Here is a 27,577-nt window from a genome sequence, read left to right on the forward strand (position 1 = left end):
TCTAATGGGGACAGGTACAACTGGTCAACTTCAGCTACTAGTTAGTCCGTTGAAACAGAACAGCTTATTAAGAAGTAATGTGATCAAGGCAACCCTCCCCCAGCCTTTAGCATTCCTGGCCTTATTCTTTCCCTGTGGAATGGCAAACTTCCCACTGATCCCAGCGGGAGCAGAACTGAGCTGTGAGTCAGAGAAAGGGCTGTGCCTAATTTTCATTTTGCCCCAGGGGATATAGACAGCCATGCTGGGAGTCTGCCCTGGGGTCTGATACCTGGCTGGATACTGCATTGCATTTCCAGCCTGAAGCCAGCCACTTGTGGAAGAAGGCAAGACCTACCACACAGAGCAGCAGCTCCCTAGCTCTGCCCCTACTTTTACAATGCTCCCTCTGGGCCCCAGCCACCCAGAGTGGACACGGAAGCATGCCATAGACTCGCTGCTCCTCCCCTCCTGTGAGTTTTGGGGCCTCCCTGTCCCTTTGCTTCCTTCCACAGGATGAAGATAAACAGGGAGCCTCCTAAGTATTAACTCTCCTCTGTGGGTAGCTGCTGCTGCTGTTTCGAGACCCATGCAGTGGGGCCTGGAAGGTAAGGAGAGGAACAGTTGCCATGGGTGGACCCCTGTCTCCTGACACTGTTACCTATTCATTGTTTCCCTTGTACCTTGTTCCCCGCTCCCATGTGTCTGTTTTCATAGAATCATAGAATATCAGGGTTGGAAGGGACCCCAGAAGGTCATCTAGTCCAACCCCCTGCTCGAAGCAGGACCAATTCCCAGTTAAATCATCCCAGCCAGGGCTTTGTCAAGCCTGACCTTAAAAACCTCTAAGGAAGGAGATTCTACCACCTCCCTAGGTAACGCATTCCAGTGTTTCACCACCCTCTTAGTGAAAAAGTTTTTCCTAATATCCAATCTAAACCTCCCCCACTGCAACTTGAGACCATTACTCCTCGTTCTGTCATCTGCTACCACTGAGAACAGTCTAGAGCCATCCTCTTTGGAACCCCCTTTCAGGTAGTTGAAAGCAGCTATCAAATCCCCCCTCATTCTTCTCTTCCGCAGACTAAACAATCCCAGCTCCCTCAGCCTCTCCTCATAAGTCATGTGTTCTAGACCCCTAATCATTTTTTTTCTCCAGCTGTCTCGTGTCGTGTGCTCTGAGGCCGAGACTGTCATATTTTTGTAATGTGAGCATATAGCTTCTAGCACCATGGGGGCCTCAATCTCAGCTAGGGGATCTCGGTGCTACTGCGGTACAGATAATTAATAGTACATGGCTTTTCCAAGGTGTTCTGCAGATGGAAGACCCAGAGGAGCACCGCCTGTTGGCCAAAGGGGCAATAGATCCACCCAGAGCTTTTGATAGACAAAGGAATTTTGCGAAGCTCCGTTACTCAGCACATGGAGAGCGTGCTAACATTGACACACTGCTGGGCTTGTTTAAAGGCCTCCCTGGAACGAATAAGAAGAATTTGATTTTATGAGCTGTTTGCAGATTTACTGTTTCCCGTCATATGTGCTGGGCTGTACAGGGTATTCTTTGGGCTGGCACTGGTTCTCCAACCCACTGCATGGCATCTTGTCCCTCAAGGGTCACTGGACAAGGTTGGGCAGAAGGCTCAGTCTGGCATGTGAAGCTTTTAAATGAGCAAAGTCCTACCCCACTGAAAGAGAACCGGAACTGCTCCTGATCAGATCTGGCTGATGCATCAAACATCACTCTCATCCATCACTCGGGCAGAGAGCCCTGCACTCTGAGCTCCTACCCCGATACATTGATCCATGGGGTTAGTATTAGAACAGCGTGATACGTGGAAGAAGGATGGTCCTGTGGCTGAGGCATTGGACTGTGGAGGACTGGGTAAAATCCTGACTCCACTTAAGTCAATGGTAAAACTCCCACTGACTTGAGTGGGAACAGGATTTCACCCCTGGGTTCAGTTCTTGGTTCTGCCAAGACCTCCTGTGTGACCTTGGGAAAGCCACTTAATCTCCTCATGGCTCAGTTTCTCATTTGTAAAACCGAGATGATCATTCCCTACCTCTCAGGGATGTTATCAGGACAAGTTCACCAACGTTTGTAAAATGCTCAGATACTGTGGTCAATGAGGGCCATGTAAGTGGACAGATAGCTCACAACTTACATCATGGCACTGAAATGAAGGGAACCTTGCCTGTCTTCAAGTTTTGTAACAAACCTCAATTTCTGGTCATATTTGCTGACAGGCCCATCAGAGTTATAGCTGGAACCTCCACGGAACTTGGTTGTGATGTGAAACCAGAGCATTTAACTGGGGGGGGAGGGTGAGGAAGCAACCCTGCAAACCAAAAACCATTGAAGTTTGCACAGCTGTCACCAGAATCCAAACCACATGGGCTTTGCACGTCCCTGTTTCTGGACAGCAGGATTCTCCTTAATATTATTATTTGTATTATCACAGTGCCTAGGAGCCCTAGTCACAGACCAGAACCCCATTGTGTTAGCTGCTGTACAAACACAGAACAGAAAGTCCCTGCCCTAAAGAGCTGACAATCTAAGTATCTCCAGGATCTTTCAGGTAGATACGTTGTCAGAGCCGGTGAAGACAGTTATACGCTCAGAGCTTCCCCATGATGCACTCATTTCTTTTTACCGTTGCAGCATCCCATACTTGATTATATTCCTCTTTTTAATAAGTTTTATTGAGTAAGAAATAAAAGCTGAGGCAAAGAAAGCCAAACTAATTTATTTCGCTTTCTAAAGACATTGTAAAAATATGATCTGATATATCAATATTCACCAAAAATACATGTTTCTTTATAGAAGAAGTCAGAAAAAATAGAACAAAATGCTTTCCGATACAAAAGACAAATACTATTGAGGTTAATTGCTGTAAATTGGGTGCACATGCTCCAGCGCTGAAATCCCTCAGCACTGGAGCTGCAAACTGTTAATCTCGAACTGGAGCTGAACTTCCAGGGAATCCATAGGTGGAGTTTTCAGCTTGAGATTTTCAAACCTGACTAGGGGATTGAGCCACACAGCTCTTATTGAAATGACTAACTGTTGCGTGGCTCATTCCCCTAGTTGGCTTGGAAACCTCAACCATGGTTTAGCCCTTAGTAGAGACAGGGAAAACCTACAAAGCTTGGATCCAGACCTGAACTTGCCCAAAATTTGGGCCCATTTTTAAACAAAAGACACAGGGCCAGATCCTAAAGCAGTAGCTCCATTGAAGTCATAACCTCTGAGGGCCTGGCTCGTGGTGAAGAAACCCTGTTCTTTCCCTTTCCTGTGTCTTTCTAATGTCTCAGTGGCTTGAGGCACAAAACATTATGATCCTTTCAAAGACACATTTTTATGAGAGGTTTCAGAGTAGCAGCCGTGTTAGTCTGTATTTGCAAAAAGAAAGGAGTACTTGTGGCACCTTAGAGACTAACCAATTTATTTGAGCATAAGCTTTCGTGAGCTACAGCTCACTTCATCGGATGTAGCTCACGAAAGCTTATGCTCAAATAAATTTGTTAGTCTCTAAGGTGCCCCAAGTCCTCCTTTTCTTTTTATAAGAGAGTTTCTAATCCAAGTAAACAAGCGGTTTGAGAGCATTCAAATGCTTTTCATTGCCACGTGCATGGTATCTATGTTTTTTATTCAAATTTTAAGTGGAATGTGTGTGAGGGTGTGGATGGGGTGGGGATTGAGGCTCAAATATTCTGGGCTCCCCTTTGAAGCTGGAGAAAGACTTGTCCATCCTAGCAAGGAGGCCCACCGCATCTCAAGGTGACCCTTCCAATTTCTATCACCTAAATGCTGAGGCAAGAGGCGCAGGTAATGTCTAAGAGATCATCCGCTCACCTCTTTCTAACAGAGCCTCAGCTCTTGGTAGTTCAAAATCTGAGCATTTTGATTTTTATTGTTTGAATAAGCCCACAACTCTAACCCTACCTCTCAGTAACGGTGCAAGATATATCTTGTTCTCAGCCATGTTTTCCTCTGACTTCTGGGTTATTTTGACATGGTTCTGAGACTCCCTGGCTGTAAAACCCAGTGTTGCCAACTCTCTCATTTTTATCACAAATCTCATATTGGTGTTTTTCTTAAAGCCCCAGCCCCCGGAATCATGTGACTATACCAGAATTTCAGCATACATTAAAAAAACCCAAACCTTCCAAACCTTAAGTTTCTAGCCCTCATGACTGCAGAGATATGGTTGAAAATGTAAAACCCTAAAAATGCACATACCAGATAGCAAATAAAAAGAACTCCAAATGTATTATTTTTTAAATCTCATGATTTCTGAACACTTGTGACTGGCAATACTGAAAACTTTTCATTATTCTTGGAATTGTTCGCAGCTCTTGGATTATAAATCAGTCCATCATGAGTATGTGGCATGGGTTTGGACTGAAGCTGGAATGGGGTATCTTTCTGTCATCTACCATGGTTTCTAAAGCATCCACCGTAGTGTCTGTTCTCCTTCAAGTGGAAGAATTAATCTAGGGTGTGATTTTTTCAGCACTATTGAATGCCAAACTCTCACTGATTTCTGAAAATCACACCTCTGATGACCAATTTGATATTTGCAGTGGTGCTGTAGCTGTGTAGGTCCCAGAACATTAGAGAGACAATCTTTTGAGCTTACATTAAGCTCTTCTTCAGATCTCTGTAAGCTTGAAAGCTTGTCTCTTTCACCAGGAGCAGGTCCAGTAAAAGATATTACCTCATCCACCTTGTCTCTCCAATTGATATCCTCTTTCATTACACCTTTAAACAAAGTTGGTTTTACTTAAGTCATAAATCTAGTTTAGACAAGGGGGTGAGGTAATATCAATGAAAGATATTATCTCACCCTCCTTGTTTAATATCCTGAGACCCACATGGCTACAACAACGCTGCATATAAATCTAGTTACGTTTTTATGCCAAAGTGGACATGGTGGCCATTTAAAACTTCATCCTCCTCTTTTAACAGCCATGTCAACCCTTTCGCTCAGCTATGCCAAAACAAGGCATTTAAAGCCCTGTTTGGATCAATCTCTTCTTCCCTCTGCCAGACTGAAAAGAGCCTGTTTCAAATCTGAGACATTGCAAACACTACAAAAACAATCTGTATCACAAAAAAAAGCCCTATTGGAGTTTCCCCTGTGAATTTACTTTGACCTCATCTCTGTTGTTTGCTTAATATTTTGCCCATTTATTTTGTTTTTGTGAGGCTGATTTATTTGTTTAACATTCTGTGGCATTCAAAATAATAGCACGTTTGACCTTGAAGGAAACCACAGGTATGTCTTCACAGATTCCCTTTGATATAGGACCAGTGTCAAGGTGCAGGGAAAAATTCAGTAGTGATGCAAACCATGGTGTACACCGCACAAGTGGGCATTAGATGACTGGTGTAAGTGGTAAAGAAGCATCCCACTTGTGCCTATTTGGTATTTAAGTATGTGCAAAAAAATGTGTGTACCTACCACACCAAAGAAGAAGAAGGAAGTTAACCAGGAAAAACAACTTGCAGGAAGATGTGTGCCTCATTAGCAATAAGTGACATGGCAGACAGGCAGAGTTACAGGAAACAGAACTTTACTACCTTTGCTGACAGGCCAGCCTTGCATGCAGAGAATCTACTGTGTGTGTATAGGAGCCTGGTCCCAGCTTATATGGCTGATCCCCTGGAGTCTCACCAAACTACCTCCCTCCTGAAACCTGACCCTCTTCCTCCAGTTCCACTCATCATAGTGTAGAGTGAGGTAAAGCAGCCCCACTCTTGTATTCTACACATTTTTGTTAATTTCTTTTCCTTCTGCCACCTCCTCTTCTTCCCCTTCATTGTGTCAGTTACACTCTTTTGGCACATCCGTGTAAATCAGGAGTAATTCCACAGACTTCAGAGAAGTCACACGGGTATAGAACAGAGGTGAGAGCAGAACTGGACCGCTACTCAATGCCAAATTAATGCAGCTTACTCTGTACTATTACATCACATGCTGAATTTGTCCCAGAGACTTCCATGAGAGTTACACCAGCTGACACTAGGTCTGAATTTGGCTCAAAGTGCTAGATGGTACTAAAAGTCACATGGTCAGAACAGCTGTGGGATAGGAGGTTAAGCAGGTGTTGGTTTGAGGCCAGAATTCACCATATCTAGGGCATGGCAGCTGATTCTAGAAGGAATGATTGATGAAAAGATGCTAGGACATACAGCCATTCCCAGTGATCCTAACCCACTGTGCATACTCCTGACAGCACCATTATGTCATGCCATTGGAAAACCCTCTTACTTCACCTCTCTGAAAGAGGACACCTGTGAATGCTATTGAAAATGATGTTATCCTATATGCGCTGCCAAGAACTCGAACACTTAATGCACTTTTGAGAGGAAATCTGTGAGTAAGAGGGAACACACATGACTAGCACTGGTAGAGGAATAAAAAGCACAGGGCTGGTAAATTCATGCGTGCTCCATCCATGGATGTAAAATGGCAACAGCAATTTAAGACTTTAAGGCAGACTCTGAGGAATAGAATGGTCGATTTTTGACTGCAGAGTGTTGGCAGGTTTTTCTCCCCAGGGTGGCTAGCACTGATCTGAGTGGAAGACTGGGCATGCAGTTAAGTTAGACTACAGACTAATAGCGTAGGAATGTTGGATTAAAAAGTGACAGGACAGCATGCATATCATCTCGTATTCTAAGAACCATTACTGTAAAATGCAATTGAAAAATAGATATTTAAAAAAAAAAGGGGGACCAGCAGGAATGTTGAGTGACTTAGTGGAGACGGGCCCAAAATGAGGTTCCAATCCTGCTCTCTTTGAAGCCAATTGCAAAATAATGGGAGCAGCATCGTACCCTAAAATCCCATATTCAAATTTTATATGTCATATATCCTCTTTGGGATTAACAAATCCTGCACGTGAACACACATGACCTTGGTGATTTGGAATCAGATCCAAAGGCAAACTGTCTCAGGTTCCAATTGAATGGTCAGGCTCAGTTTCTTCTAGGCACTCGGATACCACCGGGACAAACATAGTATCATTCTAGCGGGTGGGGAGCGGTATTCCTGTGAACTCTGATTTGAACCTACATCTGGATCCCAGGCCTGAGCTCTTCCTTATCAGGGAATTTCTTTGTCTCAGCCAAAGGTTACAGAAGTGCTTATAGGAATAGGATAAAACATTATTTGGTTTAAAAGGACATCCGCTCTTGCCCATTGGCGAACCACTGCCCTTGAGAGGTAGAGCAAGCAACTTTACATGAGTACACACACTGGCAGATCCACCCTCCCCCCAAATCTGAAATGACCCCCATGGACTATCTGCTATTCCATGATCAGGGAAGGAGGGGGAGGCTAAATGGAGTCAATGAAAGGCCTAAAGATAAGTAAAAACCAGCCAGGATGCCACAAGAAACATGTCGCAGAAAAGCAAGCTGGATGATCACGTTTACGTGATACGTGACTGCTTATGCTCCCTTATATGTTGCTGTGTATTTCCTTATGGGCTCAGGCACAAATTCTGCTCTTGTTACAGCCTGGGCACACCTACTGAAGCCAGTGGGGTTGTCATGATCTAACAGAGAGCAGAAGTTGACCCTAGCTCTTTTTTTGTACTTTTCCAAACTTTACACTTGAAATCCAGAATATGTGAACCTGGTACCCCAGGCCCAGCTGATTCCTGGCTGTCTCAGAATCTCAGCATGCCAAAGAAAGATGTCGTGTGGGTCCTGACTCTCCTGGTATGTGATGTCCCAGAGTGCTGCATTCTGGGGCATCTCTAGCAATGCCAAGGACAGTTTTTAAAGAGAGCCGGTGATGTGACGAATGGACCTTGCATCCCGCTTAGAGGCGTCATTCAGCACGTGGGTAGGGGCTTGAGTTGGTTTTGACATTGCAGTACACCTTTAAGAAGAGTTCACCTGCTCTTCCTGCTTATTTACCACCTGCAGTTTGTTCCATTGCAGCTGTTTGCAGCATGGAGAATTGAAACTTTCTTAGAGTAACGAGGATGCCTTCAGGTGGGGAGAGAAAGGAAAGAGCAGACAAGCTTTTTAGTGGAGGAGTTACTGTTTACATGAAATGTCCTTATTTGTGAAGAATGAAGGGGGCGGGAATATCCCTCCAAGTGTGTACTATATTCAATGAGCAGAATTATTTCTAAGCACCTGTAGAATGTTTCCCAAAGGACTTTCCTGAGACCACAGTTGCTCTTTAACATTCACCATGTTGGCATAATCCCGTAGGCCTGGGCTGTAGCATTGTTAGGTGCATTGCAACATGTCGCCCCAGGGGGTAGTGACCGGGAGCCAGTTGGAAGCCATTCTCCCCAGCCCGTAAGCAGCACTGTCTCCTGGCAATGATGTGCAATGAATGTGGTAATTCAGTACCCAGGCTGACTTTGTAAATGCACAGCGGCTTTTTCTTGGGCATTCTCTGCTAGTAGGATACCATGGTGGTTAACTGAGCTTTGCATTCCTGGGATGCTGGCAAGAGTCTTGGAAACTGTCTGAAACGGGCAAGATCCAAGTTCTGCTGGCTTCTCCATCCCCGGTCTATGACATGTCGTTTTCACTAGGGTGGAGGCCCAGGAGTTCCTCTGCTAAGGTTATGAGACTGTTTTCCTCCAGGGCTGCAATCAGCCTCTGTAACGTGGCTCTCTTGCCCTCTGACTGGATAAACTTGAGAAGGAGCTGGTACGCTTGCTCGTACAATCCCTCTCGGTCATATTCGTGGGCCAAGTTGTCGATGACAGGATCCCGAAGGGCACGACAGTTCTTCTGCAAAGACCTACCCACCTGCTTCCATTTCTTCGACACGAGCTTGGCAAATTTTTGATGGTCATCTGGCGTGAGTGTTCTGTTGGCTTAAAGGGAACACGAAGTGCTTAACACGTTGGGGTCCCAGTTCATCACTGCACTGACACAATGCAAGGCCATGTTAAGGTCTACATAATATTTTGTGGAGCAGAGACCTCAGTATGGTAAAGGATAAAACTTAGTGTGTGTGTAATGTATTAAACTCTGTCATGGAGTTGTACCCACCCTTTGTTAGCTGGAGTTTTCACTAACTCACTCCCGGAAGAAGCATTGTGCGTCTTGTGCCACACAGTGACAGTATTGAATTTAAAGGAGTAAATTCTGCATGAAGAGGGAGTTATGCACAGAGATCTGTGCTCACTGAAAACACACCCAAATCAGCGTATACGGGAAAGGGAAGCCATGACAACTGAACTGACCTGCATTAATCATTCAGCAATGCTGATACTGTGACCAACTTCCCCACATCCTCCAGGGTAAAAAGCCAGCTGATTTCAGTTACAAATTTCAGATTTTGAAATCAGTGCAATAGAAATTTGTTCTTATCGGATTCTTACATTAGTGCTAATCCACCATACAATATCTGATTGTGGGGATCTCTGTAAGCACAGTCTGTAATTGCTCTTAGCGTTTCTTAGTTGCTTTTCATTTGTACCTTTGGTTGTAATAGAAACTATAAAGGGATGCTGCTGTTTGTGGTATTATTAGCAGACCTGATATAATTTGTATGTGTTTATGATTCATCCTGAATGTTGATTTTAAATGAAGTATCAGTGTTTTGCTATCAGCAGAAGAGTCATTACTGTTGAGAATCGTTTCTCCCCTTGCCCTGTCTGGGAATATGAGAGGTCACGTCCTAGGTAACTTAGATCTACAGGCAGTGACTATGTGAAGAGAGCAGGGTGCATGTTTTACAAAGACTGCTGAGCAGGGAAGGGTTTGAAGTCCACAATTTATACTAATGAACATTCCGTGTCCAGTCATTCCAAAGGACAGTGCTATCTTCACTAAGTGGCAATTAGTAGAAACTTATTTGTGACTGTTAAAATGTGCCATCTTCTGGATTTGGGCATCTAGCACCCACTTTTAGGACTAGAGGATAGCGACCTGTGTAAGGGAGAGAGTCTGTACTTAATAACCTTTCCAGCTTGATGTCCAAGGCAGCCATGTGTTTAGAGTGCCCCCGTGAGGCCAGTCCTGGCTGCACATATTGTTAAGCTGTCTCACACCAGGGCGGAACTATACGTTTGTTTCATGGGGTTTACTTTTCTCTTGGATGTTCCCCTTTACCTTATGCTATCAGTCCTTGCCCTTTTAAAACCCTCAGGCTCGTCTTTCTGATCTTTTTCTCTGTTCCTTTTCTAAACACTCTCAGCTTCCTTCTATATCTGTTGACTCCTGAAATAGTGAATCAGGGAGGGCAGATCCCACCCTGCTTTTTACCTGTAAAATCCTTATATGGGGCTAAATCATACTCAACAGTGACCCAGGTGGGCTCTGCCCACAAACCCATATTGCAGTTTGAGACCATTCACAAATATCTCTGATCAGGAAAGAGCCAAGACTGGAACAGTGGGGATGCGGCAGCTCACAGCTGGGGTACACTGGCAGAGCTGTGAGGGGAACCCTGGATGGCTATCTCCCCAGTCAGTACCATTCGTCCTTCATTTTCAGGGGCCCTACCTTCATGCAAGGATTTGTCTCGGAAAATGGAAACTTCTTCCTCTTACTTGTCCATTCAGAGCACGGTTACACTGGAGTGTTTACAGCGGCCCCGATACAGCTGCGCACCTGTAAGCTCTCTAATGTAGCTGCCCGAAGCCGAGGGGAGAGAGCTTCTCCCATTGGCTAAACTACTCCAGCCCCCGCGAGTGGCAGTAGCTATGTTGGCAGGAGAAGCTGTCCACACTGGCGCTTATGTCCGGGTAACTTAACGTCGCTCCTGGGAGGTGATTTATTCCCGTTCCCAGAGCTGAGCCAGGCCACTGACTGACCTCACTTGTGTGTTGCAGAGGGATATAAACCCTCCTGCGTCAGGGCACAAGCATCAGGTAAGGCTATGGCTGGAGATGGGACACTGGCTGGCACAGGCCAGGGCTCCAAGGTGGCACCAGGCATTTTCTTTCTCTCTCTCTCTCTCTCAGGTGCTTGGCGGGCTGATTTCTGTGCATTTGCTCAGAGACCAACTGATCATTATCTGGAGGATTGGGAAGGAATTTCCCCCCAAATCAGACGGGCAGTGACTGGTGGATTTTCCTCTTCAGTGTGGATGTGCAGGTCATTTGCCAGGATTATCTGGATACCTCTCACTGAATCATTTCCCTCCTATTGTGGGGGCCTTGGGCACTGGTGCACCTGGGTCTCTCCTATTCTCTGCCTGTAGCATGTAAAAGTTCAGTCTCCTGTGGGCTGTGATACTTTGGTCTCAGAGCAGTTATTGGATTTAGTGTGCGGGTGCTGGCATGTGGTACGTGGTAGGACAGGTTAGATGACATAGTGGTCTCTTCTGGCCTTTAACTCTGTGACTGTAAACCAGCCTCTCATTAATGGGATTGGGAAGAACCTTTCCCTCAGGGTAAATTCTATCCCACAGCTGCCTACTGTGGGGTTTCTTGTACCTTCCTCTGAGGGAATGTCTACGCAGCAGTCAGGAGGAGTGATTGCAGCATGAGTTAGCTGAAATAACAAGAGTAGTGTAGATGCGATGGCATAAGCTAGCTGCGCAATATGTCCTGGGTTGGACTGTCCTCGGGTGGCTAGCCCATGTGGCTGTTTTTAACAGGCTAGCTCCGTCAAAGCCAGCTGGGTATGGCTATACCTGCTGCAATCACACCTCCTCACTACAATCTAGACATACCCTACAGTGCCTGGTGCTGGCTACAGTCAGAAACTGGACTGCCTTGGTCTGACCCAGTATGGCAGCTCCCATGATCATAATCTGGGAAATTCTATTCTTGACTCATCCAGAAACAGTCCTTACTTCCCTAAACTTTCTCCTTTATGGTTTGAAGAGTGGAAGACCCAGGGCTTTAAGATTCTAACAGCTCAGTTCTAACCACTCACCAAATTGTTGTTCCTGAAAGGTGAAGGTGGCTCCAGGGGGCAGAGAGCTCCCCCCAGAACAATAAGGCAGAGATGAGGAGTTCAAAGAGTTGCAGTTGTTTGAAGGGGTCGAGTTGTTGCTCTCCTGTCGACAAGTCAGGCTCCTGAAAGATTCCTCCAGCTCTGCAATTTCCTCGTCCCTCAGGCGGTCGGGCTGTAAGGCAAACAGTGCCAGTCATTGCTGGTGCATTCTCCTTCTCATGAAGTTGTCAAATCAACACCAGATGCCTTTCTGAAAGATATGCTTTGCCTAACACAAGTTACGGGGCTCAATACAGTTGTAACTGGATGAAATCTATGGCCTGATATACTGAAGGACAGACTAGATGAGCTAATAGTCCCTTATAGGTTTACAGTCTATGAATTTGCACTAAATAATCCTCATTTTTTAAAAGGCTCTTTTCCCCCAAACTTTCCCCTATACTATTTTTCCCCACACAAGGGCGCAATAAATAAATCATAAAGTGGAGGGAAGCTCATTACTGATAGATACTTGTATTCTAGGAGCACCCAGAACTCCAGTCTCCACTGAAGTCAATGAAGCTATGTTGACTTGCACCAGCTGAGGATCTGGCTCAAAGAGTAAGTGGCAGACCTGGGAAAAAAGGCCAGGAATAGAGCAGGCTGCATCTCAGAATTTGTTTCATGGGTAATATCAACACTTCGCAATTTAATTTTTGTTCTGAATCAGAACAAAAACCAAACATTTTTTGAAATTTCTTGTGAAACAGAATTTCCAAATAATTGTGATTGGGGAAAACTTTTGTTTCAAAATGGCAAAATTTCATTTCCAAATTTATTTTAATTTATTTTTTCATTTGTATATTATTATTGGTCATTTTTCCATTCCGTGTCAGAAGTCACTACTGCTACTGACATGTCATGATATGTTGTTCGCAGTATCATAGTAGCCATGTTGGCCCCAGGGTATGAGACAGACAAGGAAGGTGAGATCATATCTTTTATTGGACCAACTTCTGTTGGTGGGAGAAACAAGCTTTTGTACTCCACAGAGCTCTTCTTCAGTTCTCTTTTGTTTTCTTCAGGACCTCAACCACCTTGTCTCGTGTCAGAATATGATGTAATTTAATAGCTGAAATATTCTATTTTATTTTAAAAATCATTAAGAGCAGCAGCTACTTAGTACTGACTGAAACATCATATTGTCTGTTCTAAACCAAAGTGTTTCCTGTTTTCTGTTATAATGAAACAGTGTGACGCTCGGGCCAAAAATTCCTGACCAGAGTTAACCAGGAGTTCGGACTCCTGGTGCCCTACTTTAACCACCAGGTTACACATTAGAGTGAAGATTAGTCACTGCACGAGTCTTTCCCTTTAGCTAATGGTCCTTAGTACCGCGTAGGGGACAAACACACAGGGGAGAGCATGCTCTGTTGCTGGGTTTTTCAGATTTACACCAATTGAGTCAGTTTTGGGAGCAGAGAAAGAATCCATCTTTTCTTGGCTTGTCTGCTAATTCAGCAAAAAGACTAGGAAAGGAGCAGCAGGCAAAAACTGACGGGATGCATAATATAGCCTTTTGTTATCTCCCATAATGACGTGTTTGCCTTTCATTTCCTGGCAAAAAAATCAATCCAGAGATGCACTCACCCCCAGCAGGTACAACAGATATCTGGTTTTGGGGACACTGAAGATGTTTAATAGTTACCATTTTGAGCTAGTGCAAATTAAATTCCAGGTGAAACAAGCATCTAAAGACAGCACAGAGGCAAGGAACAGGAGACAGAATTCAATTATTTAATCTATTTCAGAGGCCCTATACTCTAGTGAGCTAAGCGGATCCCAAAACAGCAGCCTCTAATATCATTAGCAAGGTTTGGAAACTATTCAGGAATGCTTAGCAATCATTTGCCAGACTATTAAAGCCAGTTGCTGGTATGACACATGTAAAACTTGCATCTCTCTCAACTGGAGTGGGTCCACATCAAGGATAGCAGCCTCCTACTGCTGCCAGCTCAGGTTTTAGAGGTCTACGTCCTGGTGCTGAAGGTCCCAGTTCAAACCATGCTGACAACCTGTGATGAATAGTGGTTGTACTTGCCCCAGTTTTTAGGAACTGTTCCAAATGCTACTTTCAAAGGAGATGTAGGGGAGGCAAAAGCAACATTGGAATAGATGGTCTCATGAGTGTAACGTGGCACTGCTGGGTTTTCTTACTGATTCACTTATCTGGCAATTCAGACTTGTTTGTGCCTCAGTTTACCCTCCATACACAGGTATAATAGAATTTCCTGCCTTACAGCAGTGCTGAGCTTTAATAGATGCTTGTTCAGCACTTTGAGACCCCAGGATCTAGAGACGTGCCAAGTATTACAGGCAAAATATTTAATATTCTGGCTGTCATTTATTTATCCTCAGTACTTACCTGGCCCTCATTGCCGTAATGTCTGAGCTCCTCACATCCTTTGATGTATTTCCCTCATGGCACCCCTGTATGGTTGGAAAGTGCTATTATCCCCATTGTCCAGATGGGAAACTGAGGCACAAGAGAGGCTAACAGCTAGATTTTTAAAGGTATTTAAGTGTCTTGTGGCATTTTCAAAAGCACCTTACTTTTGAAAATGTCACTAAACTCCCACTGGTTTCAATGGGAGTTATGCACCTAGACACTGCTGAAAATCCCACTAGGAATCTACCTGCATCTTTAGGTCCTAAAGTATCTTTATATATTTGGCCGTAGGTGACTTGGCTGGGATCACACAGGAAATACATGGCAAAACAGGGACTTGAACGCAGGTTTTCTATGTCCCAGCTTAGGGCCCTAATCACTGGACCATGCTTCCTTCTAATGTACCTTTTCGTTGTAGATACATTCCAAACAGCGCTCCTCCTCGTTCAGCATGTGGTCCAGCTGCTCGCTGCCAGCCTTCAGCTCCACTTGAACAGGTACAGCTGTCATTGACAGGGTGACTTGGAGGTGTTTCTGCAGAGACTCCTGGAACAACCCGGCCCGGTAGCTCCGAAGGAATTTGCGGCAGTTCTCTCGAATGCAGAATTTAAGCTGGATAATCAGGTGCGGCTCACTGCAGTGCACCTTGAGCATGTCGACGCCATGCAGGCCGCCGGTGGAATCTGGCACAGAAGAACAGGCAGAGTCAGTTTCTTGCCATGAAACAGATTGTCCACGTGAGCTCTGCCTGGGTGGTGACTCGCTCTGTCTCCTCGAACTTTTGGTGACAGACCTGTGCCTGGATAGCCTTTCTCTGTGTGTGTTTGTTTTTATTTATTTTTATTTTTTCCTGTATTATAAATTATTCTGGGTTGGGGAGCTTGTATTTGAAAGTGGGAGGAAAGAAGTAAGCTTTAACTGACTATGTGCTATGCATGGAACCCATTTGAACTGAAGCATTCAGTCCAAATTACCCCACAGCTGAATCTGTTAGAGATCCATTAATATTGCAGTTCACAGACGGGGGCATTATCTGACTCCCTGCAACAGGGAGAGACCATTCACATTATATCTAACGTAGAACGCAGGGTGCACTCTGGTGCTTTGTCTGCACCAGCACGATTACCCAGTAGTAACAGCAGGGGTCAGCAGTGGAAGAAATAAATCTGCTGAAAAGAGAGGAGCTGAAATCAGCGGGGAAATCAAGTGTAACAATGCTATGTGCTCAAACTGCAGTTAAACCACCCATATGCAGCTGCACCGGGTGTCAGCAACAGGTAATTCTGCTGGTGTCACAAGCCCAACGGGAGAAACTAACTATGCTAAACTGATTAATTAACTTTAAGATCTAACTACGGGGCAGGCAGACTTTACCTCAGAGGAGATTAAAGAGGGAGTGTTCCTCTCCCACATGGCCAGACTGCTGTCGAGGTAAAGCTACAGGTGAGATTCCACAAAACATTTTACCTGTGCGCTTCCTGCTTGCAACCCCAGTCCTTCTTCAGCTTTGTCTACGCTAGAAAGAGTTTGCCAGTATTGCTATTCTACAAGACTGGCTTCACCAGTCTAGGGTATACCAGTTCCCTGAACAAAATAAGCTATACCAGCAAAAATACTTTGTCAGAATAACCTTTCTACTCTAGGGCTATTGCCGGAATAGAAATGTCATTAAATCACCCACCGATTTAAACTGATTTAGAATTTAAAAGGAGTTGAGACGCTGTTACAGCCCCCAGCTAGCTACACCAAAGCGACACTGCTGTACTGGCAAAAGTTTCTAGTGTAGACCAACACTTAGTAAGGTTTCAGTCATGCACCTTCAATGAAATTATCCTTTTATTCCCTTGTTCCCTCCCTTGTGTTTGGAACTGTGGCTGAGATTTTGGAACTGTGTCCAGATAGTGGCTGAGATTTTGGAACTGTGTCCAGATCCCTGAGGCCGTTCTGAAAATCTCAGCCAGTGTAAATAAACCCTATATCCAAAACCTCTCTGTCTGAGACTTTGTCTTTACTGCACACAGATGTATCTGTTACACAGAGATAGTTAACTCGATGTAAAATCCTAATGGAGACAAGGCAAGGATATTTTTTACCTCAGTGTAGTTAGCCAAAGTCAACCCCCACCCTCACCCACCTCTCAATGTAGGGTTGGTGTGATGTTGCACCCCATAATGCTTTATGGAAATATGCTTATGAATGTATATATGACATAACTGGAATATGTTTTATACTACATATGCCATGTAACCTATCTCTGCAAAGGTTATGATCTACTGAATGTATTCATCCTATTCATATGCATGTATCATTTTTATATTCAAAGTTATGAATATTGGCTGTGTACTTGTTTGATTTTAAGTAGCCTTAGTAACACATTTAGTCAGCTTCTTAAGAAAGGAATTTGCAAGTTAAGTGCCCAATCAAGAAACACTTAACGGACAATGGAACCTTGGAAGACTCCAGTCCACATAAGGGGATGTTCAAGGTAGCATGTAGGCAATGGCTCCAACTTGTAAGGAACTGAGTCATGCATGGACATGTGACTTGCCCATGTGACTCCAAAACTCCATCTTGGAGCTGTATTCTGCATAGGAGAGAGGAGGGGGTCTCCACCTACAAGAGACAGTCTATTTAAGCCCCTGCGAGACCCCTCCATTTGGTCTTCAGCTGGCTCAAGAGATAGCCTCTCCTCCCCAAAGGATACCTGAAAGAAACTGGAACAAAGGACAGTAACTACAGGGGTGTGAGTGATTGTTGGACCCAGACTAGAAGGAGGCTAGTCTGTAAAAAAAGAAGCTTACTGGAATATCTCTGAGGGTGAGATTTCATCTGTAATCATTTTCTTACTGTATTAGGTTTAGACTTGCATGTTTTATTTTATTTTGCCTGGTAATTCACTTTGTTCTGTCTGTTATTACTTGGAACCACTTAAATCCTACTTTTTGTATTTAATAAAATCATTTTTTACTTATTAATTAACCCAGAGTATGCATTAATACCTGGGGGGGGGGGGAGGGGGAGGCAAACAGCTGTACATATCTCTCTGTCAGTGTTATAGAGGGCGAACAATTTATGAGTTTACCCTGTATAAGCTTTATACAGGGAAAACGGATTTATTTGGGGTTTGGACCCCATTGGGAGCTGGGCACCTGAGTGTTGAGAACAGGAACACTTCTTAAGCTGTTTTCAGTTAAGCCTGCAGTTTGTGGGATGTAGTTCAGACCTGGGTCTGTGTTTGTAGCAGGCTAGCGTGTCTGTCTCAAACAAGACAAGGTTCTGGAGTCCTAAGCTGCCAGGGAAAACAGGCTCAGGGACAGTCTGAGCACATCAGTTGGCAGTCCCAAGGTGGTTTCTGTGATCCAACCTGTCACAGTTGGTTTCAATCAGCTATATTGAGGTAACAAATATCTGTGCCGTGTCTCAGCTCAGCAGCCTATGTCCTATGTCAAAGTGGATCTGTTTGTGCCTCATTAGTCCAGAGCACTCGAGTTCAGCCCTGGCATCTCTAGGATCTCTTTGTTTTACGTGTATGACAAGGCTTTTGCCCTGCCGTGATGTACCACTGAGATCCTTTATGTATTACTGGTTGCATCACAAGGTGAAGTTTGGAACGGCTGTAAGACTGGGACATTTGGGGGGAGAGGCATTCAAATTTGCTGTTATTACTGATAAATAAATGCCCTTTGCCCTGTATCTCTGCCTTCTCATTCCATTTATCAGGTGTACAAAGAGGCTGATTCAACTGAAGTTTGCACAAGAGTTTGATCTGGGTGAACAGGTACTGTACAAACATGGAAAGTTGTAATGAATTGCGTAAAATGATCTTTATGGCTGTTGCATAGGAGACGACTTTGTGCTTATCTGCTCTGAATACCCAGGTCTCATTCCTTCTTTAGGTCTGGCAGTACAGTGCAGAATGTCGTGCAATTAATACAGAAATGGGCAGAGCTCTTGTTCACGTATATGGCCAGATTCACCAGTACAATCTGACTGCTTTGCCCCACTTTGGTGATGCAAAGCAGCCATAAATCTGGCCTAACCAGGCAATCAAGCCAGGTTGTCTGCTGCTTTGTATCGCTGGAGGAGCACAAAGCATTTGCAGTGTGCCAATGAATCTGGCCCGATATAATTAGATTGGTGAGAAAAGGCAGGTTGTACTTATAGAAACCCGGCTAAAGGACACACTGGAGAGTTGGTTGTACAGTAAATGATTGACGCTAAGATATTCATCATGGGGAGAGAAAACAAATGTGATAGCTGTTTTAAATTATTGTTATCCAGGGAGTCAATATGCTGCAAAGGATCACAGCTGAGATGCTTCTACTGTTGCTCAAATCCTGTGTTGGTGTAAATGGGCACCATTGCATTGGCTTTGTTGGAGTTGAGCCCATTTACACCAGTAAAGGATTTGGCTCAATATGTTTGATAAAAGGAAGCCGAGAGCAAATTATCGGTCCTTTGCCCCATGTATTCTTTCACTGGTAATTTTTCCCATATCCAGAATTTCCCACACTTGACAAGTCTAGTTTTCTAATGCAGGGTAAGTGAGGTTTCATCACTGGGCTGCAATTGTGAACCCAGGAGTAAAAAGTCGGGTCAGCTGTTGTAGCCAGCTGCAAGGAAAAGTTAGACTGGACCAAATTCCTTTCTGTTGAAACTCCACTGACATTGGAGGGGCTAAAATTGTCCTGTCTTGGTTTCAATGATTGTTCAAAAAAAAAAAAAATCTGGACTCTAAGCAATCTGCTAACTTTGTGATCCAAGTGTAAACGATAACGATTTGGAACCTGAGAATAGTGGCGATCTCTTCCCTCTAGTGTATCAACGGCTAAGATACTGGGATGATCCGATGAAGTGAGCTGTAGCTCACGAAAGCTTATGCTCAAATAAATTGGTTAGTCTCTAAGGTGCCACAAGTACTCCTTTTCTTTTTGAAAAGACAGACTAACACGGCTGTTACTCTGAAATACTGGGAAGGGTGATCATATGAGAGGAAGAATGGCTTTGTGGCTTAGGCACTGGATTGGAGCTGGGTTCCATTCCCCACTCAGCCACAACCCTTAGGGCTTAATCCTGCAAGGTGCTCAGCTTTCTGATCCTTCTCCAGCAAAACACTTGAGCAGCTGCTTAATTTTAAGCATGTGAGTAGCCCTATTGGAATCCTAATCTCTCAGTGCACTAATTTCCCATCTGTGAAATGGGACTAATGCTTCCTTTCTCCCACCCATTGTTTCCTGTCTATTTAAACAGTCCCTCCCCTGAAGAGTTTACAGTCTCTTCCTATGTGTCTATACAAAGCATAACTCAATGGCAACCAATCTCATTTGGGACCTCTGGGTGTTATTGTAGCACAAATAATTTATTAATAATATATCCAGAGTGCACTTATCTATGTCTATGTCTGGTGCTATCAGTGCAGAGCTCTGATTTAACCAGTGTGACATCAGTTTTACCTAGTGCTGCAATGAAACGGAGAGAGAAGGATTAACTTTATTATTGGACAGTAAGTGGTCCAGCAGGTGCAAGGATTCTGATTGCCCCAGTGCTTGAATTCAAGCCTTGGAAGATCATGGCTTGAACTTCTCTGTAAAAGCCCCGAGAAGTCTACAATCTTCAATGAAATTAATAGGAAAGGATGGGATATGACCCATGAAATTGCAGTTAAGATTCCTAAAAAATTCCCTGTGTTGTGAATCTGTCACCTTTCTCCAAGCACCAAATCCCTTGAAAATTAATGTAGCAAGTAAAGAAATAAGACATTGTGATGTTTCCATTTGTATTCAGTGCAATGACACATACCTGCTAAAGCCAACTTGAGGGCCTTGAACACGCTAGACTTCTGGTGGGAGCTTTCATAAAGAGAGGGCAGGATAATCTTCTCAGATGTCGACTGGAGGAATAGATAAGCGCTGCCAATCCAGAGATCAGAGCTGTCTGCCATCCTCAGCACCTAAAATACCAGGTATGTGAGCACAGTCTGTTCTGGAGGCAGCCATGACACACACAAAGCAAAGCAAAGTTTGTAACAAGGATGTTAGTCAGAGGTGGTTTTGTTCTATCTGAAAACGTGCTATAAGAGAAAAAACACTAACAGTCATGAGATTGTTATTGGCAAAGCAAGTGTAGCCTTTAAGGGAATTATAATCATTATCTCTTAAAGCAAAAATTGATAGAACATTGTGCACCAAAGAAAGAGTCGTTCAGTATCCTACACTGAAATCCCCCGATGGATAGATTTCTAGTTCAGAGACACCCTGAGTTCAAAGGTGAGAACCTGCTGAGAATTCACCAATCAGGCCTCTAATGATCAGGTCTAATGAGCATGAGAGGTGCTTAAACCCAGCTCCTTTCTTCTGCACAAAAAAAAAATATCCAAAGGTAAAATCCTGGCTCCATTGAAGGCACTGGGCAGGACGGTCATTGATTTCACTGGGACCAGGATTTCACTTCAAGGCTTTAGATAATGCAAAAAGGAGGCTAGATCTGGTTCTTCGTATTCTCATCTCCACTATGAGAAACCTTCATCTATATCATACAGTGTCTTGAACTCACACTGGTGCAGCCTGGCTCAGTGAATATAGCACACTGGGTCCTGAAGGCAAACGCTGCCAGGCTTGGCTAACCCACCAAGTCAGCCAGTTTGGAGAGCCCGAGTCATCTTTGCCAAGGGGATGAAACTGAACTGAATTCTCTTTCAGCGTGGCTGAATTACTGGAATGGGAGGATGATGGGAATTTACTATTTTCCAATCTCTGTCGTGACATTCTTATATCTTTAAAACATTTACCCCCGGACAGTTTCAATTAGAGAAATGTCTGATAAAAGGTCATGCAAAAAATCCCCTTAAAATAATCCTGAAATTCCCTGTGATACTGTCACTAGGTTTGCATTTTGTAACCCTGCGTATGCTTCTTGCCACAGTCCTAGCTTTACAGCGTGCCTTGCTGGGAAAGCCATTCAATGGCAGCAAGGTGTGGTGGGCGGCCCAGTAGTCAGCCAAGCCCTCAGAAGGTGGGTTTCTATGAAGGTGCTCCTTAAATATAAATACTAAGGAATCATCTCCAAAGCAAAACCAATTTCAGCCATGAACAATTGCATGGCCCAGGATAGGAACCAGTTGCAGACTGCATGGCGTAGCTACTGAAGAACAAGCTCACCTATCAGCAATGTTTTTATTAACACCAGTCAGATAATATCAACCCCATGCAGAGAGGAAATTTGATAACATCTCTCCATCATTGTCAGACCCAGTTTCCAAAGTGAACATGTTTCTGTTAAAATGAAGAAAACTTGGCAGTCTGAAGAGTCGGTAAGTGGCCAGTTTATAGCTTCATCACGTCAGTCGCACGTGAGATGCATGACACCTGACAGTTCTGGATGTTCCAAGTATTGGCATGTTGAGGCCTGCTCCAACCCCAACTGAGGTCAGGGGAAATACTCCCTCCACATCAGTGAGGGGCTGGATCAATTCCAAATGACACAACAGGCTCCCTCCTTTTGCACAGACTGTTTTATAAATGGATGTAGTTGCAACTTGGATCCTGTCTCCACACTGGTGCGTTTTGATCAGCATGACCAGGATACTTAGAAAAGTTCCTTTTTGCATTGTATTCTATCAGCCTTCCCCAGAGATGGCTGGTAGGTCTCGTATATATTCAAATGATAAGACTGTTTAGTCGCCCACCTTATTCATATCCCTACTATAGCTTGGTTGGCTAATTCTAACATTAATACCAAACACAAAAACGTGCAACAAACCTTCCAGGCAAAACAATCCCCAAATCATAGGTGCTGGGGATGGAAAATTCCTATCAGATCATCTAGTCCGGCCCCTGCCAATGCATAAAGGAGAGGGTGTATCTAATAATAACCTGATTGAGGCACACTGAACTTTTTGTTTTCTGTAGCCACTAGTTTAACTTTTTCTAACACACCAGAGATAGAACCTGGGACCATGAATCTGGAGACACTAAAGAGCCAGGCTTGCTAGCTGGGGGCTGTAACAGCGTCTCACCCTCTGTGGCGTGGGTGCAAGGGGTGGGTGGGGCATGTACCACACGCTAATCAGTGGGATATATACGCTCTCCAAGGCAAAGGCAAGGGCAAGGACCATCTCTTAGCATGTGTTTGTACAAGGGGTCCCCAACTGGGGCCTTCAGACACTGCTGAAATATAAATAACAACAACCAGTCCTGAGATTTGTGCTGAAATATCTATTGATCTGTCTAGAGGCATATATCTGTGTGTATGTTGGATGGAAATTTCAGAACTGCTGGAGTGACTTAGGAGTATAAATCCCAAGGACTTGTGTTCCTAAGTCACGTAAATGCTTGTGAAACTGTCACCCAGAGGGGAGCAAAAGCAGGAGATGAGTCCAAGCTGCAAAGTTCAGATCTGGTTCTGTATGCTCCCAATTCTGGTTCAGGTACATGTCTGTCTCCTAGTGTCTAAGAGAGGGAGAGCAAAAGAGAGAGAGTTTCCTAGAAAACTAGGTATATGGGAGGGAAGAGAAAAGAAGAGTGTGATTTAAACTGCAGAGAAATAGGTCACCTTCCACACGCACACAAAAAAGAACTAAAAAAAACCCCAGACAAAAACAAGGTGCAGAAGGAGTGTGGTATCCTGCCTAGAGTTGAACAAGCAATAGATGTTTTGGTTCAGGGGCTGAACTGGGGGGGGGGGGGGGGGAGTGTGAATGGTTCAATTTAAACTGAAAGTGAAGTTGTTTGGGGTTTGTTTCCAAATTGAAAAAAAAAAATCATTTTGAGTCTACCGATTTAGTTCAACGCAAAACAAAATCTGCTTGGTGTTTCTTTCTGGGTGTTTTTTACTTTTTGGTTTCGCTTTTAAAAATGAAACCATTTCAATGAAATACTGTTTAAAAACAAAAAGGCAAAACATTTGATTTGAAATGGTTGAAACCAGATCTGTTGATTTTTTTTTTTTTTTAAATCATATATTTTTTCCAGCCAAAGCTCTCTGGGGAATTCAGCCGGAATTTGCGATTAGTTTTGGTGCCCTGAAAAAAGCATTTTTCAGCAATTTTACAGTTAGTCAAAAGTATTCCCCCAGCTCTAATCCTGGCTCTCTCTGCTGTCATTGACAGAGCATGTACCCAGTTTTCTTTATGTTGGCTCTCAGCACAAGTCAGCTGGTGGGATTTTTAAACTTTCTCCTAGGACAAAAGATTGGTTTGACATGCAAGTTCCACAGGGGCACCTGGGAATTACACTGTAGATGCCAAAAACAACTCTGAAGGTAAGCAGCACTTTGTCATCCCAGTGACCTTGCATCTTTTTCACGGAACACACTTCCATGACCAGAAGACTTACTAACAACAGTGGGTGGGATTCTCAGAAGCGTTCCGTGTTGGCCTACCTGTGCGCTCAGTAAAGTCATTTAGACTTCCGCCACTGAGCTCAAATAGAAGTCAAGCCAAAGCTGAGCACTTTGAAAATCCCCCCCACCCGGTATGTACACCTGAACAATATGACAGGTTTCAGAGTAACAGCCGTGTTAGTCTGTATTCGCAAAAAGAAAAGGAGTACTTGTGGCACCTTAGAGACTAACCAATTTATTTGAGCATGAGCTTTCGTGAGCTACAGCTCACTTCATCGGATGCATACCGTGGAAACTGCAGCAGACTTTATATATACACAGAGAATATGAAACAATACCTCCTCCCACCCCACTGTCCTGCTGGTAATAGCTTATCTAAAGTGATCATCAGGTTGGGCCATTTCCAGCACAAATCCAGGTTTTCTCACCCTCCACCCCCCCACACAAATGATAATCAAGTTGGGCCATATGGGCATGATAATCAAGTTGGGCCAACTTGATTATCATGCACATTGTGTAAAGAGTTGTCACTTTGGATGGGCTATCACCAGCAGGAGAGTGAATTTGTGTGGGGGGGTGGAGGGTGAGAAAACCTGGATTTGTGCTGGAAATGGCCCAACCTGATGATCACTTTAGATAAGCTATTACCAGCAGGACAGTGGGGTGGGAGGAGGTATTGTTTCATATTCTCTGTGTATATATAAAGTCTGCTGCAGTTTCCACAGTATGCATCTGATGAAGTGAGCTGTAGCTCACGAAAGCTCATGCTCAAATAAATTGGTTAGTCTCTAAGGTGCCACAAGTACACCTGAACAATATGTAATTCATCATCTTTCCTGCCTCGTCTCTTACCTTTTGCATCTGTAACCTGTCAGTTCATACTTAGGAAAAAACTAACACAGGCTGTCATTTTTAGTTTAAATATCAAGTTAGTTACTGAATTGAAATGATGCTACCACTGACTCGGTTCTTTGCCTTGGTCAGTTTCAGTAGAGACCCATTCCAGTTATTGTAACACAAGAAATTTGACCTGAATTTTGTCACACTGTGTTTCAGGATAGTAAATTAGGTATCAAACTATCTTATTTGTCTTTATTATTATTTTACATATTGGTTGTACTATTGTAGCATCTAGGAGCCTTAGTCCTGGACCAGGACCCCACTGGGCTTCATGCTGTACAAACAGAGCAAAAAGATGGTCCCTGATTAAAATGCAAACAGAATCATCATAGTTCTCCCTTTGATCCTATAGAGAGGCCATTCACTTGGAGTAATAGTCCTGCTATGCAACATAATATTCCCTGTAGCAGAATGCTCTGTTAATAGCTTTTGCATAATGTAATAATCCTAACTTTCCATAATCCCAGCAAATGGCATAGTATCCCAACAGCAGGTGTGAACAGTGAGTGGTATTTCATTTTCTAGGAGTTGGTCCAAGCAAAATATTTTTAATCCTGTCCTGTTAATACACAGATTCAGGAAGGGAAAGGTAGCCATAGTAACAACTCTAGCAAACCCATTAGGATCAGCAATACAGCGCAGAATGGCTTATTAAAATCAGTGGGATTTGGTTTGCTAATATGTGAAAAAATATAGTGTGAAAATAGGGCAGAGACTTCCTTCAGTAACACATGTTGACTTTAAAAAAATCTCTCTGAATTCAGTGGCCCATGTGAAATGAGTTCTGGGAGTCTCATCGTAGTTCCTAGTAAACAAATGCCTCTCAGAAAGCCACCCCACAGCTAGCATTGCTGGCCTGCCAGCAGGAAGCAAAGAACTGATTCATGGAGACTGAACCCCACCTCTTGCTACATACAGCTGGTGGATGAAGTGAGCTGTAGCTCACGAAAGCTCATGCTCACATAAATTGGTTAGTCTCTAAGGTGCCACAAGTACTCCTTTTCTTTTTGCGAATACAGACTAACACGGCTGTTCCTCTGAAAGCAGGTGGACAGACGTTAAACAGGTTCTGGGGCTGCTTGGAGAAGTTTGCACTGGATTTGCTCATTCAATGCCAGTTCTGTGGAATGGACAAGATCTGGGGCTGTTAATTTGGCCCATTTTCACCAGCATTGTTTTTCCTTGACTGAAAAGGTCCGTTGGGTCAATATCACACATGTGCAATAACTACCTATCATGCTTTAAAATCTCTGGGCCAAATTCTCTGTAAATGAGTGCCACTCAATTGACTTCAACAGCATTTCACCCACTTACACCAGCAGCTAATTTGGCCCTATATTTTATGAACAATAGACACAGCACCAGAAAGACTCAAGCCCCGGTGTCAGACCGATAGATCTCAAAATATTTGTTCCAAAAGATGAAACTCTCTTATTTCCCCAAGGCCAGAAAGTTAGCCTACGGGTGGGTGACCCTGGAAATCTGCTTGTTTCAATTTGGTTTTGGTTTTATTTCTTGATTTATGATTTCATAGGGGAAAATCGAGCTAATTTGAAATTAAACCAGTTTGTAAAAACAAATTCCCCATTTGGTTTGGGTCTCATGTGGCAAATTTCACGCTGATGGAATTTGGGGCAAAGCTCTCTGAAGCCAGAACTTTCTTGGCAGCCGATTTTTCTTTGCAGCAAGCACAGCTGATTGATCACAGCAAAACCACATTAAATGTCACGCCCACCAAAAAACCACCCTCCCAGAACTCATAGTAATTTACCTTGTCCAGACACCCCTTCTCACGCTTTCAGATGCCCTTCACTTCCGCCTCTGTTCAGAGCAGCAAAGAAAGAGTCACTAAAAATTCCTCCTGGTCATGTGGCTTTACTGAGAGGCAGCTGAAGGCGAGAAACCAGCCCCCCCAGTTTAGCACTGCTGTAATCCTAATACCAGGAGCAAGGAGTTAAAGACAGAAAGGGTAAAATCTGGCATGATGGTAAATCACTGAGGCTCAGATCAAACTTATGTCTGAGAAAGTACATTTCCCTGTGTGCTGGAGTTGTACCTCCCCTTCAGGTTTAGGAATCAATGTTATTGGCCAGAGCACTTGCCAGTCCTATGTGCCTGGGTTAGCAGCAGAAGGCTGTAACTGAGTGCTAAAGAAGGAATTGTCTGCTCTCATCAGATGACTCGGTGAACCAATCAAGTGAGTTTAGGATTGTCTGTTTCAGGAGATCTCTTTGCTCTGACGTGAAATGGCTTTCCATGCCTCACAGTGAATGCAGAACTGTGCACCAAGGTATAATCATTTATGTTCTTCATAAAAATATAACACACAAGTCACACAAGGTTGCTGTAGAAAAGCGCATCCCCTAGTCCTGGTCTTGGGCCCAATCATGCCCTCTTTGAAGAGCCACAAAAAATTACCAGGATTGTGAGAAATGCAAGCCTATTTGGGGGAAAGAAATTCCAGCTTTTGAAGTTGTTTTCGTTTCAAAAGGTTTGACACTGACCCCTTAATTTTGTTTTAATTTTTCATGAGTTTTTTTTTTTAAATCCTCCCCTAAATTTTGTATTAAAGTGGTTATCGACATTTTTCATTTGCTCAAAACTTGGTTTTTGGTCAATTGAAGATTTAGTAATGCTGTTTTGGGGGAAATATTGAAAAAAGCGCACGCCTCTGTTTAATGACATTGTTCACTAAAAAGTGGTTTGTCAACAAAAAAATTAATTTAACAAAAAAGCAGACTTGCTCTAATTCTTTGGGTGGATGTGACATTATCTAATTAAAATATGACCATGCAAATCATCGTTGCTACCACCACTGTTATATAGTTGCAACTAATCTTATACAAAGTGTGATGCATGGCCAGAAAGGGTTAAGCATCCTGCAGGATAAATGACCCAGATTCAATCTTTTAAAACATGTTATAAAAGTACATAAATGGTAGTTAGGGCCATTCCCTGCTAGATAGGCTAGAACTTTGAAATGCACACTTGTATTAGAGGTGATACCAATTTTATGTGTTTACTTATATCATGTA

The 27,577-nt window shown here is 43.7% G+C and overlaps 1 protein-coding gene across 1 annotated transcript; it reads right to left on the reverse strand.

Moving 5' to 3' along the window:
• Nucleotides 1-2,701: 2,701 nt before the first annotated feature.
• Nucleotides 2,702-26,710, reverse strand: TRADD (TNFRSF1A associated via death domain). The gene is made up of 5 exons (XM_048870579.2): nucleotides 26,314-26,710; nucleotides 20,103-20,253; nucleotides 14,709-14,986; nucleotides 11,855-12,047; nucleotides 2,702-8,838 (listed from the first exon to the last, which is right to left on the reverse strand). The coding sequence occupies exons 2-5, from the start codon at nucleotides 20,242-20,244 to the stop codon at nucleotides 8,528-8,530; spliced, it is 924 nt and encodes a 307-aa protein (XP_048726536.1). The 5' UTR covers nucleotides 20,245-20,253; nucleotides 26,314-26,710; the 3' UTR covers nucleotides 2,702-8,527.
• Nucleotides 26,711-27,577: the final 867 nt, after the last annotated feature.

This window comes from Caretta caretta, chromosome 12 (assembly GCF_965140235.1).
Source record: "Caretta caretta isolate rCarCar2 chromosome 12, rCarCar1.hap1, whole genome shotgun sequence".
Lineage (NCBI taxonomy): Eukaryota > Metazoa > Chordata > Testudines > Cheloniidae > Caretta > Caretta caretta.

Coding starts and splice junctions, on each gene's coding strand:
- TRADD (XM_048870579.2), bottom strand. CDS start 20,244: ATGGCAGACAGCTCTGATCTCTGGATTGGCAGCGCTTATCTATTCCTC. Junction 12,048..14,708: donor AATGTATCTACAACGAAAAG/GTACATTAGAAG, acceptor TTTGCCTTACAG/CCCGACCGCCTGAGGGACGA. Junction 8,839..11,854: donor CTTTCAGGAACAACAATTTG/GTGAGTGGTTAG, acceptor GTTCCCTTTAAG/CCAACAGAACACTCACGCCA.